General features: G+C 38.5%; 2 protein-coding genes across 2 annotated transcripts in view; one reads left to right on the forward strand and one right to left on the reverse strand.

Annotated features, from left to right (window-relative positions):
- Positions 1–44: 44 nt before the first annotated feature.
- TMEM185A (transmembrane protein 185A) lies at positions 45–12,341 on the forward strand. Its single transcript, XM_009636384.2, has 7 exons — positions 45–458; positions 2,154–2,330; positions 3,784–3,991; positions 6,665–6,748; positions 7,705–7,881; positions 8,223–8,346; positions 9,394–12,341. The coding sequence occupies exons 1-7, from the start codon at positions 397–399 to the stop codon at positions 9,636–9,638; spliced, it is 1,077 nt and encodes a 358-aa protein (XP_009634679.2). The 5' UTR covers positions 45–396; the 3' UTR covers positions 9,639–12,341.
- The window catches only part of LOC104124080 (protein EOLA1), an 11,791-nt gene continuing 1,616 nt past the window's right edge, over positions 4,015–14,189 (reverse strand). The window contains exons 2-3 of the mRNA XM_009636385.2: positions 13,950–14,163; positions 4,015–4,123 (exon numbers count right to left, since the gene is read on the reverse strand). Of these exons, the coding sequence (XP_009634680.2) occupies positions 4,066–4,123; positions 13,950–14,163 (272 nt within the window). The 3' untranslated portion in view covers positions 4,015–4,065. The remainder of the gene's footprint in view (positions 4,124–13,949; positions 14,164–14,189) is intronic.

A 14,189-nucleotide genomic window follows, 5' to 3' on the forward strand; every position in this document is an offset into this window, starting at 1 on the left:
GGCTCTTGATCGGGGTGACGGGGAGCCCGGGCACCCGTCAGCCGCTTTGCAGGCCAAATTCCAATCGTGTTTTGTTTTAGCATGTAACTTTCTCAAGTTACTGCAAGTCTCATTCTGGTTTTTGAATTTTTCAGCCTGATGATTTGGGGTATAGAGCTTTATGCTGGAAGCAGAGTAGCCTCACGCTCTAATGCAGGCTTTTAGTGTATGGTAAAGGATTTTTTGCAGGTGTGAAGGCATCGTGTGTAACAAGCCTAGTCTAGACATGGAGAGTTGCTGATGGTGGCTTATTCTGGGCTTGCTTACAATTAACAAGAGGGTAGTCACTACAACTTGAGCCTCAGCTGCCTTGCCAAGCAAGTACGGATACATGTAGCTTCTAAAGAAGCTGAGAGAATGCGTCAAATTTTACTGGTCTTGCCGTTACCAGGTGTTTTAAGACCACAGAATAAAGGCCTGTGAATAACTTGTGCAGGGTAGCATGAAAGGCTGAGAGTCCTGGAAAAATCTTGCTTGTGAAAGAGGCGTTACATGACTGCAGTTACAAAAAGCTGTGTTCAATCAGTGGTTTAGACAAACAGAGGGGTAACCCAATGCTTCAGGAAATGCATTGTTGCAGAGAGGTTGAAATAAACAATTTAAATATGTGTGGTTGGAAGTAATGGAAAAGTAGGAACAGAAGTTCCAGAAGCTTATAAAGTTGTGTTATTGCTGAGCGATGCTTGCAGCTTGTTTGGGTGCCCTCTAAATGATGAATAAGCAAGTTGAATGCTGCACTTGTGCAGATCACTTAATCTTGAATGTTTTCATGGAGCACTCGGGGAGCACTGGTGTTTTACCACATGGTGTTTTACTTCTGTATTTATTGAGGAGCCAGGGAAAGTACAAGTTACACAAATACTGAATGTTGGAAAGTTTGAATGGCTGAGGAAGCTGAGGGATCTCTCTGTTGCTGTGAAGAGCGGCTGCTATTTTATATATGCTCATCCTATGCTGAGGTGGTTTCATCAAGCACATGAGGAGATGCTGATGCAATAAAACTGCTTTTTCTTATTAAGTGGCAGCTAAGGCACTTGGTGTGAATGGAAGCAAAGCAGCTTGATATCTGAACGAGGCAATCCTGATCTAATTAATGTTTTATTATTTGATGAAAGTGGTTAGTTTGAGTTGTGCTGTTGGAGTAAGGGTAGTATTCCTGACTGCTCCTTTACTCTGTAGCAAGTATTTACTCTGTTCCTTAGGTTATCCTTGTTTTAAAATACATATAATTACTTCACAGAAGTAGTGTTGAAGCGTAATTACGTGTTTTGTAAAGCAGCCTGTGATCCCCTGGTGAATGGGTGGGTGACTTTTTCCTTTCCTGTAGTGTGAGGTGATCATGTACTATGTAATTATTTTTTCTGATTTTTGGTGGTACAAGCAATTGCTGTGTCACTGCTCTCAAGTATTCTGGATACATTTATTCATTCTTAGGTTGACTAGTTTATAAAATATATCAACATAACTATTTTAAACTTGTAAGCACCATCCCCAGTATTCCAGTTAGAAACTTCACTCTATAATCAGTAACTTTGGTTTTTAACCTGTTGGGTTTTTTTCGTACAATGTTGCTTTTTTTTTTTTTAACTGAATGTAAAAATTAAAATAATCTCTGGGGCCTGCCTTATTACAATATGTAGTAGCTTTTCAACTTTAGTCAAAAACAGTGTTGATAAAACTACATAAATTACGGAACTTAATTTTGAATGCCAAAAATTATCTTATTTGATTTGTATGAAAGAACACATTTTCTAAAAACATGCACAACTGGTATATTTCTGAGCCTTTAATAATACAGCTCCTGACTGGATCCTTGTGGGAGGGAACTATTTATAGATGCCCATTCACTGAGTTTGTCATGCAAGAATGCTTTTGATGTGTTCCCTTGAAGCAATGGTTTTATACATGAAAGAGATGGCATATGCTAGATTTATGATGAAATATTTGACTCTTCAGAACTAATTTGATTCTTTGCAAAGAAGTTTGACACACGTTTTCAGTTGGGAAGCATCCTGATGAAATTTCAGCTCTGACTGATTTTCTTGTTCTTGACAAAGTTTGTGTTAAGTTGCCGGCCTTAATTTCTGACTCTGTTTTGTTTGTTTGTTTAATAGCAAATTTCTTATTTATGCCTGCCTGCTGCTTTTTTCTGTGTTGCTCTCTCTACGTCTGGATGACAAAATTCAATGGAGTTACTGGGCTGTATTTGCTCCAATATGGCTCTGGAAGCTAATGGTGATCGTTGGTGCCTCGGTGGGAACAGGAGTATGGGCCCGAAACCCGCAGTATCGGTAAGTTGAGAATATTTATTTTGCAAAACAGAGGGAACATAATGTGTTTTCCACACTGAATCAAATTCATAAATAGCGTTTTTAACAACATAAGATAAAGCATCCAGAAGGTTTGTTTTCAACATATTTAAAATAATTGTCATAACCTATAGGGTATGCAAACAGCTTTATGCAGCTATGGATGTCTTAATCCTAGTTGCAACAGTTTATTACAGGCTTCAACAGTATTGTCTTTGGGAAGCTAAAACTTCTCATGGAGTGACTTTTTGTGCTTTTCTGTTATACCTAACGTATACGTAGGGAATTCTTTGCTTTATTGCAAGCCATATAGAAATAGGTATTTTCAGTGTGATAGGAATATACTATATTTAATTGGATTATATTCTAAATCAGTTTCCTGAAATGTACAGATCAGCCTAAAGAATGTTGATATCTTTTTTTTATTTTTCCCCTCTCCCTGGTGCACATATAACCTCAGTGAACATATGGATGAATATTCAGTGATTCTTGAATATGCAGTGAACATAGAGACTTTTTTTCAAACTTTAGTTGTAGTTTTATAAGAAATATTCAAATAGTTTAATACACTAATGTAGGCAAATGGGTAACATTTGCAAAGTACGATGTTTGTGGGAACAAATTCTGTAAAATCCTTTTAATTTTTGTCCAAGTTGTTTGATATTTTGTCAGTCTAGGGTAAAATAACTTTCAGACCTTTAAATACATCAGTGTTTACTTTTTTGGTGATCTGAGTAGGATGTGAATTTGAATGTGCTGGGGAGAAGAAAAACTAATTAAATGAAGAGCAATAAATTCAATCCTCTATCTGTGGTGAATATTAAATGAAAAATTTTCTACGCAGGTCTTATTCTGATGCACTTCATTGTGTGGTTCAGGTCTTGTTTGCCCCTTCTAGTAATGGTTCTACTTGTGTAGGTAAAAGGGTGGTTTCCCTGTGTGTGCTGTTATTTCACAGGCATTTTACTTTTTAGTAATAGGTAATACTCTGTTGCAATATGCTGATTTTGGTGAATAAAGAAATTCTGGGGAAAGATGTTGATTCAGTGAAAGATGGTGCAGGAACCCAGCAGATCATGTTAGACTTAGCTTATTTCCCAACAGCCTGTATGATATCCGAGTGTTTACATAGTAGCAAAGAAATCCTGTTTTATCTGCGCAGCTATGGAATATGAGAAAATTTTCAAGTTGTAAAAGTCCCACTGCCTCCTTTGAGTAAAATACTTTAAATGTGCAGCTCTATGGGCAAGAAATCCTGTTATGTCATCAAGAGCGTAGTCTTAACAGTGGCTATTGGGGCATAATGTGTATGTTTTTTAAAAATGTGTTAATATTTGGAACTTCACAATTGTAAACAAAGTGTCTTGGGGTGTTTGCAGTATAGTGTGCTTTCTTATTGACAAGTGAACTGAATGCTTCCTTATCCTCTCTTTAGAGCAGAAGGAGAAACCTGTGTGGAGTTCAAAGCGATGTTAATTGCAGTAGGCATCCACCTGCTTCTGCTGATGTTTGAAGTTCTGGTGTGTGACAGGATCGAAAGAGGAACCCATTTCTGGCTTCTGGTCTTCATGCCGTTATTCTTTGTATCTCCGGTGTCAGTGGCAGCTTGTGTGTGGGGATTCCGACATGACAGGTCTCTGGAGGTAATGCTTCATTTGCTATGTGTGAAACTTGTGGCAATGCAAAACTCCGTATCTATCTGGTTGCAGTTCATCTCTCAGTAAAGCATGATGTGGATGACTGCATCAGTTGAATTAATTGCTTGCACTGACCTGCTAGGGTGAAAAATCAGGATTGGGAATAATAGTAATTTTTTCTAATCTCTTCTAGTTTTTTCAACTATTACAGCATGGTTTAAACCTGCCCTTCTATTATTGTGTGTTTAAAAAAAAAAAAAAAACTCACCATAAACTCTGCAATATGGACTAACACTAGACACTAAAATGGAAAATGCTGAAGAAAATTCCGCTGATAGTAAGCGCTGCCCCTCAGCACGGTTTTTATTTTCTGCCTCTGTCTCTCTGCTCTAACTCACTCCTTTTAGTTTTGGAAGAACTTTGCAAGTTTTTTCAAGATCTTTCCACAGTTGTGACATTTTGCAATAAATTTAGAGTTCTTACTGAATTGATTTTTTTTTAAAGGATTTTTTTTTTTTGCTGTAGCCTCAAACTACCCCATGACAAGTAAAAATCTGGTTTTTAGGCGAGGTTCAGCTTTTAATTTCAAGGGAATATTTCTCTGATGTTAGCATAAACCAAGTTTATAACTAGAGAAACACTTTTTGTAAGTGATTGTTAGGATGGCTGGTAAACTGATACCTTAAATTGTTGGTTTAAAAATACTGCAAATAGAACTTAATTTTGCAGAGTTCTATTCATTCCTAAAAGTAAAATCTGTGTAGAAGTACTTGCCTTCTACTGGATGATGCTTGATAACCCACTGATTTAACAGATGACTACACAGCTGCTATGTAATGGCAGAAAAAAATGGAATCCACTCACCCCTAAAAGGCAACAGCTGTCTCCAAGAAAATAAGTTATGCAGTTGAATGGTCAACTATTTTTTTTTCCTATGTTGTCATCTTCACTTAGTGTTGTTCTACTTTCTTTTCTTTTTACTCTGGGAAGATTTCATTATTTCCCTTTCACTAGATGGAAGCATAAGAGGGGCCTGTCTTTAATCCAGGATATTAATTTTTGGCATGAGTAATCAAAGTAGTTGTTAATCTATTATTATTTTCATAATTATTTAATCTGAAAATATATTTTCTGCTTCTTCCTCTTCTGAAATTAAGTGATAAGTAAGTATATGGTGGGGTTTTGTCTATGTATCATGTCATGGTGGGCTCAGAAAAAGCTTTCTTTCGTGTGTTACACTATTTTTACAGTCAATAAAGCACCATTTAAGGCATATTGAATTCATTAAATCGTGAGCCTAGCCACTCCAAATATACATGCACTTGCCATATGCAGCTCAAATGCTAACTTGATACTAAAATTTATCACAATTGATCCGCTGATTTTTATTTTATTTTTTTCTCTATTTGCTCTTGCAGTTTTCAGGTTGCTTGGTCTTACGCTTGAGTGAGGGGCTTTTTGGTGGTTTATTCTTTTGAGAAAGCCAGTGGTATAAAATTGTTTTAAATCCAGTTTTCCAGTCTTTTTAAAGTAACCTGGTCTTCAACAATGAAGTGTCTGTGTTCAGACACAACAGTGTTGTGTCTGAAGTAGGCAAGTGCCTGCTGCCTGTTGAGTTTTTGACTTCTTGTACTGTGAATTTCAAAGGCATTTATCCAAGAGAGAGATCACAGTATACAATCATGTATGTTAGTGAAAAGTAGCATGTAGTGTCTGCCTTCTGAGAAATAGTACTTTTAAAGGATGCCTTGCTTCCCTACATGTTTTTTTTAAAAATGGAAAATGTTTCTAACTTACTCGAGAGCTTCAGTTAGTCTTTTCAAATAGTAATTCTCTGTTTGATCTTTGAAATTCCTACCCATGTAGGGTTGCCCATAAACTTGAGAAACAGAATCTTGCCAAGTCTGATGGGTTTTGTTGTTTCACTTTGTTCGAGCTAGACACAAACTGTTATTTTTTAAGTATAATTTCGAGCTAGTTCTCATAGTGGCAAGCAGGACGTGAAAGGCTTTCATTAACATTTTTAATGAGCATTGCCTTCCTGTATTGCCTGAAAACCCAAGTGTCTTCAGTGTCACTTAAAATATCTCTCGATTATGCAGTAAATGATTGAATTTGGATGTTGTCTTCCACAATTCTATGTATTTGTTTTTCCCCCAGATACAGCTGGGACTTTTAAACTGGACTGTTGATAGTGAAACTCATGTAACTTTCATCTTTACATTACTGCAACTACTAAACATTGTCTTTAAAGATAAATTTTGCTTCTTTTTATTGAAGGACTTTTTACTACTTGTAATTTGATTCTAGGAGATAATTCTTATCTGAAGAAAATAGTTGAAGTTATTTTCCAATGCTTTGCTTTTTTCAGTCTGATTAGTTTGGCTTTTCTTATTTCTCTTATCAGTCTAATAAGTGTTGCAGGTAGTGCTTTCCTTTTTTTTTCTTTTTTTTTTTTTTTTTGAAATAATAGGAAGGTTTTTCCTTCAGCTGCCTCTACAGTTGGGATCACAGCCTTCCAAATTTACAGATGCTTAGTAATGTCTAATGTAAATGCAAATGATGTTCCATATTGCAGTGGTAAGCGTGGAGTCAGAAAAGTCCTTTGACAGATTCTTTGGCTATCTTGGCAATAACTTTATCATGCTAAGAGTTAACTAATGTATTTTCTTTTTCTAGCTGGAAATCTTGTGTTCAGTCAATATTCTACAGTTCATATTTATTGCACTCAGACTAGACGAGATCATCAGATGGCCGTGGCTTGTACGTAATGAGCATTTTCTTCTTATCCTTGTTTAAATGATGAATTTCATCGTTGCAGGGAACAGTTAGTGTATCATCAGAGTCCATGATGATATTTTTGCTGGCTTAACAGTCCTTCACTGAAGGTCTGGCATTTCATTTCAGTGGTCATGGGAAACAGGGGCTGTTGTTCGGGCACTTCGTCCTTTGGGGGGGAGAGGGATGTGCCATCAACTGCAATTAATCTCTAGTAAGTTGTTGAAAGAGAAATCCTAACCAAAAGTTTCCAGTGGGAACACTGAACTAGCCATGACAATGATGGGTGAGTTAGGGAATGTGTTGGTAAATATGGTGTGGTAAATAACTAGTTTTATTTGTTGTGTTACCATGCATGTAAATCCACTTATTATGCAAGCGGTCACTGTGAAAACTGCTGAGATCTCCTGTCCCAAGTGCCTTTAGAATACGAAAGTGCCGCTTCTGTGTCTGGGTTTTTGCAAACTACCATAAAACTGATAAACTGGAGTGATTATGACTGTCCTTTCTGTTTTCAAAAAAACTGGGAAAAGAATCTGACTTAGAAACTGTTTCAAGTAAGTTGTCCAGTGTAGAAAATAGTTGCTAAAATCAATTTGAAGTAGTGTTTGAGCCAAGGTAAAATCACAGTAATAAATAAAAGTCTTATTAAAGTTGAACTACATGGACTTAATTTTAAATTGCTTCAGGTTGATGGGATTTACAAAGCTGTGGAACCCCAGAAAGCTGCTATGGCTCATAACAGGGCACGCAATTTGTTAAGCTTTTCTATTAGAGATTTTATTAGTTAAAGAACATAAGACTTAAATTTCTTTTTCCTATTTAGACTTAATATGTAACTTGCTTTATTTAAAAAAACCCCACACCTTAAATGAATCAAACTGCTAAAAATATATTGCCATCAGCAGGGGAAGATAGCAGTTAATTTCTTTTTCTTTCAGGTTGTTTGTGTTCCACTGTGGATCTTGATGTCCTTTCTGTGTCTAGTAGTGCTCTATTACATTGTATGGTCTGTTCTGTTCTTGCGCTCTATGGATGTGATTGCTGAGCAAAGGAGGACGCACATAACAATGGCTGTCAGCTGGATGACAATTGTAGTTCCACTGCTCACATTTGAGGTAGGAAAAAGCATAATGAGTTTGGTGTATCTTGTTCTTTTCTCAGTGAGTGATGAATGTTGTTGGGTCTCTTTTTGAACTTACTAAAATGAGAATACTGCTTTTTGGTTTGGAATAAAATATTAACGGCAAATACAAAAGAAACACAAGAATTCTGTTTCTTTAAAGTTTTTTTGAATCAAATATGCATCACAGTGAGAACTGTAACTTCATGTTTCTGTGAAGGACAGTTTTCTTTACAGATGTGTCAAGTTAAAGATCTGAGATCAATATATGTTTTAAGAAGCTTGAAAGTGGGTTTTGCAGTTAAACTGACACTATTTTTTTTTTTTGCCTTTTAGATCTTACTAGTACACAGACTGGATGGGCACAATTCTTTTTCTTTTATACCCATATTTGTTCCTCTCTGGCTTTCACTGATAACTTTAATGGCAACAACATTTGGACAAAAAGGCGGAAATCACTGTAAGTATTTAAAAATCATGGAAACAGCTTGAGGCTCAAGGCTTAAATGTATTTCATTGAGATTTGTATCTTCAAAAAGGGCTTTTTTGTGAATATTCTCTCACGAAAGAATTCAGATGTGTCTGTTACTGTTGTAAATATTTATGTAAATTTGAAAAAAGACCATCCATCTGAAGACTTGCATGAAAAATCCACCTTTAAAGTGCTAAGCAAAGTACAGCAGTTGGCCATGAAGTATAATCTGCAAAAAGATGGGTTGTATGAGATCTTCCCTGGCAAACACTTAGTGCCTTGCTTTTGTTCAGGGGGAAAGATCTGACATGGGCAGGCTGTTCCTTTTAACACTGACCTAATGGAGGAGTGCCATCTGCTGAATTACAAGTGCTGCTTACTTAAATGCTCCTTGCGAGTCTTTACATATAGCAAAATACATGACAAACACAATGTGTATTGTTTTCTAATCTAGTGCAGGTAATACCAAGGATGAGATACACCTGGCATCACATTATATTTGGCTAACAACAAAAGTATTTGGGGAATACTGAATACATATGTTTACTAATTTGTGTTTGAGTGCCATCACATTCCTTCTGGTATTGTAACCTGTATGTATCAAAGAAAAGTTGGCATGAATGTCTTCCCACGTGGCACTGATAGCTTTGATGGAGATGCAAAGTCTTCTGTGTTCTTTCTGTGTGCACTGATGTGACCTGACACTGCTTGACATGTGAAATTAAGTGGATTCTTGCTGTGGTAGTATAGCTGTAATCTATGCATATGGATATACACACACAGACATGCATGTGCAGAGGCATGCAAATGCCTGTATATATTCTGTAGGTATGTCTGTGTATATAATCTGAACTGTAATGTTGTGTATGTTACTTACACCTAATATGATAGGTGTAAGTAACACAGAGAAGTGGCACTACCAAATTTTATATTCATATGCAAGCAATCAGGAGAACTTAAATGAGATTGCATAGTCTGCCTACTTAATTAAATTTTCATTCTGTTCTGCAGTAATGTGAAATATTTTTTTTTTAGGGTGGTTTGGAATTCGCAAAGACTTCTGCCAGTTCCTGCTTGAAATTTTCCCATTCTTACGAGAATATGGAAATATTTCTTACGATCTTCATCATGAAGATAATGAGGAAACAGAAGAAACACCACTGCCCGAACCCCCAAAAATTGCACCAATGTTTCGAAAAAAGACTGGAGTGGTCATTACACAGAGTCCTGGAAAATATGTGATTCCACCTCCCAAATTAAATATTGATATGCCAGATTAAGATGACAGTAGCATATTAAACTTGAACTGGGAATCAGCAGACAAACGTATTTCATCTCATGCCTTGTCCCAATTACTTTAAAATAGGTATTGCTGAATCAGTGGCTTGGATTACACAAATCGGAGATCTTGACAATAATCTGAGAGCTTTTCCAGAGAGATGTGGTGGTCTAATTTGTGAACCTTCCTGACTGGTTGGTTGCACGCTTGCCTGTATAGTATTTATATGAACACTTTAGCAGTGTAATATATTGTTTAAAAGTCTTGTTGTGTACAGTATAAGTATTATCTAAAAGTATTTTTTTAAAAACCCTGTATGAAATACCTATGCTATTCCAGGTGTGTCTTAGCTTCTAAATATACACTTGATTTCCATGTCTGTTTTAAATGCTTCGGGGATGTCTTAGTATAGTACCTCTTTCCTGCTACTTCTTTTCAGCCACAATCATTGTCTTAACCACAGAGGCGCAGGAGTGTTGCACTTGGGCAAGACTGGAAAGCTTTTTTTGGGCGAAAAGGAATGTATACAACTTACATGACATTTTTGAGTTAGCTGTGTAAATTTTCATGGAAGTATTTCAACTTTTGCACTGACTTTGGAGTTAAGCGTTGCTGTTGTTGCTTTTCCAGTTTCATGTTTTAATTCTTCTGGAGCAGCACGTGCACCAGTCTCCCATTAGACTGGGTGTTTAATAAGCTGCTCCCTCTTGCATTGTGTGTGCAGTCTGTCCCAGAAATATTGGTTGTAGGTTTTGGAGCTGTTGGTTAGCTGGTATACATATCATAGCTTGGTCTTCATTACCAACTTTGTATTGGTGTAAATGATGAAACTTTTCCAGATAGGAACTTGTTGGTGTTGGTATAGCATTATCTAGTTTGAAGAAAGACCTCCTTTGACAGACTGTTTTGGACTTCTAGGTGCTTAAGAGAAATTTCATCTTTGAAACCTATACTCCAGTAGCTTATAACAGCAGATGCTGGATACTCCTACATCCTTGCAGCTGCTCTTTGCATTTAGGTGAATCTACAGTTTAGGTAGCTTAAATACCATGGATCGTGCTTCCTTAGTGTTAGCAAGGCAATGAGATAAGAGCAAAGAGTGTATGGACACTTCTGCATGTCTGAAAGGGGTGCACCTGAAAAACTTCAGAGAAGTGTTGCTTTCATTCCTAACACTGCAGAGCTCCCTCTTCCTCCCTGCGGCCCAGCTACAGGCTGAAACCCAACACAGCACTGTCCTGTTACTACACTTAAAATTTCATTGCAGTTTCATTTAGTTTTTGGCTCTTGAGTCAAAAAAAAAAAAAAAAATCCGTAAATGAAAAGCAACAAGTGCTGTTTAGCACTTGCTGCTGCTGGTTCACGTTGCCAGGAGGTGGACACTGCTCTGCGATGTCACAGCAGCACAGCATGGGTGTCAGTGATGTTTGAGAATCTTCCCTTGGGATGCTCAGTCAGTTGGTCACTTCCTTTCAGCTGGCTGTCTGGCAGGACAGTCTAGCTGCTAAGGTAGATGGCTTCAACTGAAAAACTTACTCAAACTGAGAAAAAAGAACTTAAACTGGAGCTTTCCTCGTTGGAAGAGTCATGTGATTCTGTTCTGGCCAAGGGAGTTGACTTGTCAGGCTTCACTTCTCTCCATCCAGCATGTGACAAGAGGGCAGCCTAGTTGACACTGCCTTTGGACCGCCAATAGAAGAAAGGGCTTTACAGACTTTGACTAAGTGACCCCAGTCAACAAGAGAGCTTCTGAATTCATGTGAGGAGAACTCTAGCACAGGTGATGCCTCGACATGCCTCAGCTTTCTGAAGAAGCTCTGGAATGTTGTTGAAAGCGATTGGTTTGAGTCCATTTGGTGGGGGGACAACAGAAAGTGTATAGTGATTCATGAAGAGTTGTTTGAAGAGGAAGTACTAGCAAGAAGAGGATGTCTTGAGAATTTTTGAAAGTGAGAGCATGAGAAGCTTCACTCGTTATTTCCATATGTACGGATTCACCAGAAAGCTGTGGGATTTTCCAAAACCAGGCTTGTGCAATGACTTGCTAGCAGAAGAAACGGCTAGGGAGGTACGTTGGATCCTCTACATGCAAACTAAAACTCAGAATATTCTAGTGGGACAGATTTCTGTTTTAATGAAATAAGCCTTTACTACATAGGAGATGAGGGGATGGTGGTAAATGTTCTGATTGTCATTTGTTTCTTGGCTCCTGTCCAGGAGTTTGAGGTAGCATTTCTGAGCAGTAGAAATGTTGACAAAACAAAATTTCCAATTACTTAGAACACAAATGAAGATATTATCATTGTTATAGGATTATTTTTTGGTATTTACTGTGTGTCTTGCTGTACCAGATGTGCAATTTGCTGCAGGCTGAGGAGGTACATGTCAGCATCACGTAGCTACCTCCATGTTCATTCCACACTAAAGTTGCTGAAAAGTAATGGTATGTGGGTTTCTAAATCAGTTGGCATGCTTCTGAAAATCCTATGCTTCCCCACTACCAAGTGGCAAAAGCACAAGCCTGGTTACTATTTAAAATGGGGCGATGCAGTGCTGTTGTTCAGCCTGCACTTCAGGTTTAGAACACCCCTGGTAGTCCATTTTAACACCCACATTTCTCTTTAGCAATTAAAATTCTTAGTTCTTGTATCTTTGTGGTCTCTAATCTCAAGGTGGTGGCAACTAACTCTTGTCCTTTGCATTTGTTTAGTTCTACTACAACTCAAATTTTAGAAGAAATTTTCTGCATCTGCTAATGAAGTATAAGCAAAGCTTTGGTGCAAATAATCAAACATCAGCAGGACTTTCATCAGACATGGATTTGCATTCATGCTGCCAGAACAGAAAGCCAGATGCTGATCTTGTGTGGGAAACCACTGCCGAGGAGTGGTCTGCTTGCAGCAGGTCCAAGGGAGAATATGCACACCTCTGCACCCGGGAAGACTAGACTGCCCCTGCCAAGCGACATGCCAAGGCAGTTACCTGCGTTAGACATGCCTCTACATCTGCACGCACTGCTGCTCTGACAAATTCAGACCCTGGGGCAGCAGTAGGCAGGGAGCAGCTCAATCCTCTACCCTCCCTACCTTTTGCCACAGCACAGCAGCCCTGGCCTGGCTGGCGTGGAGGGTGGTGCTGCTGCTGCACCAGGTAATGCTATGCTGGCCATGCCCAGCAGTCACTTTCCACCAGGGCTGGCACCTCCCACCTCTCCAGTGGGGCTGGCAGCAGCTGCTGCTCTGTCTACACCAAGGCCACTTTGGGGCCAAACTCCTCTGCACCACCACTGCCCCACTGGCATTTGTGGTCCAAACAGCAGAGCTGCAGGCACTGGCCCTGGACCCCAACCTGGGGCATGCCAGGTACCTTCCACAGCTCTCCCAGAACTTGCGTCTCCTAAGTGTTCCAATAAACTATTTGAATACAAAGCCTCTGCCAGTTGTCCTGTCCTGCTTTTATAGCTGTGCCTGGCCTTGGGCCTTGCTCCAGAAAGCCAAAAGGATTTTATTTTTTTTTTGTAATGCAGGGTGTGAATTTCGAAAAAACTCTGGAAGTGTCAAAATTAGTGACTTCTACTTGTTTTCACACTTTAATATTAGATTTTCAACACTTAAGATGAAAAATCTTAGTAATGAGAGAAACAAATATTGTAATACTTCCTTCATTTAGTTTTGTACAAGCACTTTCCTTCCAATGAAGGCCTTTCTCCAAAGGCTGTCAGGCCACAGAGCCATATACTGCAGACTGCTCCCCCTGCCATATGCGCCTCTCTAACCTCCTTTACAGTGCGTAATGCACACTGTGTGCAGAAACCTCATCTGGCAACTCTCTGCCTGTTTGAGAAGCCCTTAGGGCTGGCCTTATCTCAGGTGATTTCTTTCTCAGTGATTCCATGCATGTAAGGTTAGGGGTGGGCTGTGAGACAGATGTCATGTTACTAGTGGCAGCCTGCTTTCAAGCACTGTTTTCCTGAAGGGTCCTACAAATTGTGTCTTCCTCATATAATCAGGGATGCATGTATCATGTTATATGGTTGAATTTACTCATATTTTCAATTGGCACACAGTGGAGCAACCATGTTTTTTAAAAAAAATAACATTTACTTAAGAGTTCATTATATAGAAAAAATCTAGTAAACCATTAATATTTTCCAGTAATGGTGATAAAAATTCTTCAGTTCTTCAAATGTATTTGCTGTTGCAACTAGTTTTGGAAAGGAATCCTGAACAACTCACTGGCATTCAAGATGCTGGCTTGTGAATTACAAGTTTGCCTTTAGGCAGGAAAAATTCTAGTGAGGGGCAACACCTACGCTTCTGAAGGGATCAGTTCTTCGGGGATGTCCACCTGCCACACACCTCTTCCCCCTCTGGCAGGAATTGGTTCCAGGAGCCATCTTGGATTTGAGATAACAGTCAAGTATTTCTGTTCTAGATTACTGAGAACAGCTTTGTTTTCCAAATCCAGGATCTTTTCAGGAGGCAAGTTTTCTGGATACAGTGATGTCTCTCCAATGTCAATTAATCCTGTATTATAAAATTAAAATATACAA

Source organism: Egretta garzetta, unplaced genomic scaffold (genome assembly GCF_000687185.1).
Source record: "Egretta garzetta isolate BGI_Z169 unplaced genomic scaffold, ASM68718v1 scaffold53, whole genome shotgun sequence".
Lineage (NCBI taxonomy): Eukaryota > Metazoa > Chordata > Aves > Pelecaniformes > Ardeidae > Egretta > Egretta garzetta.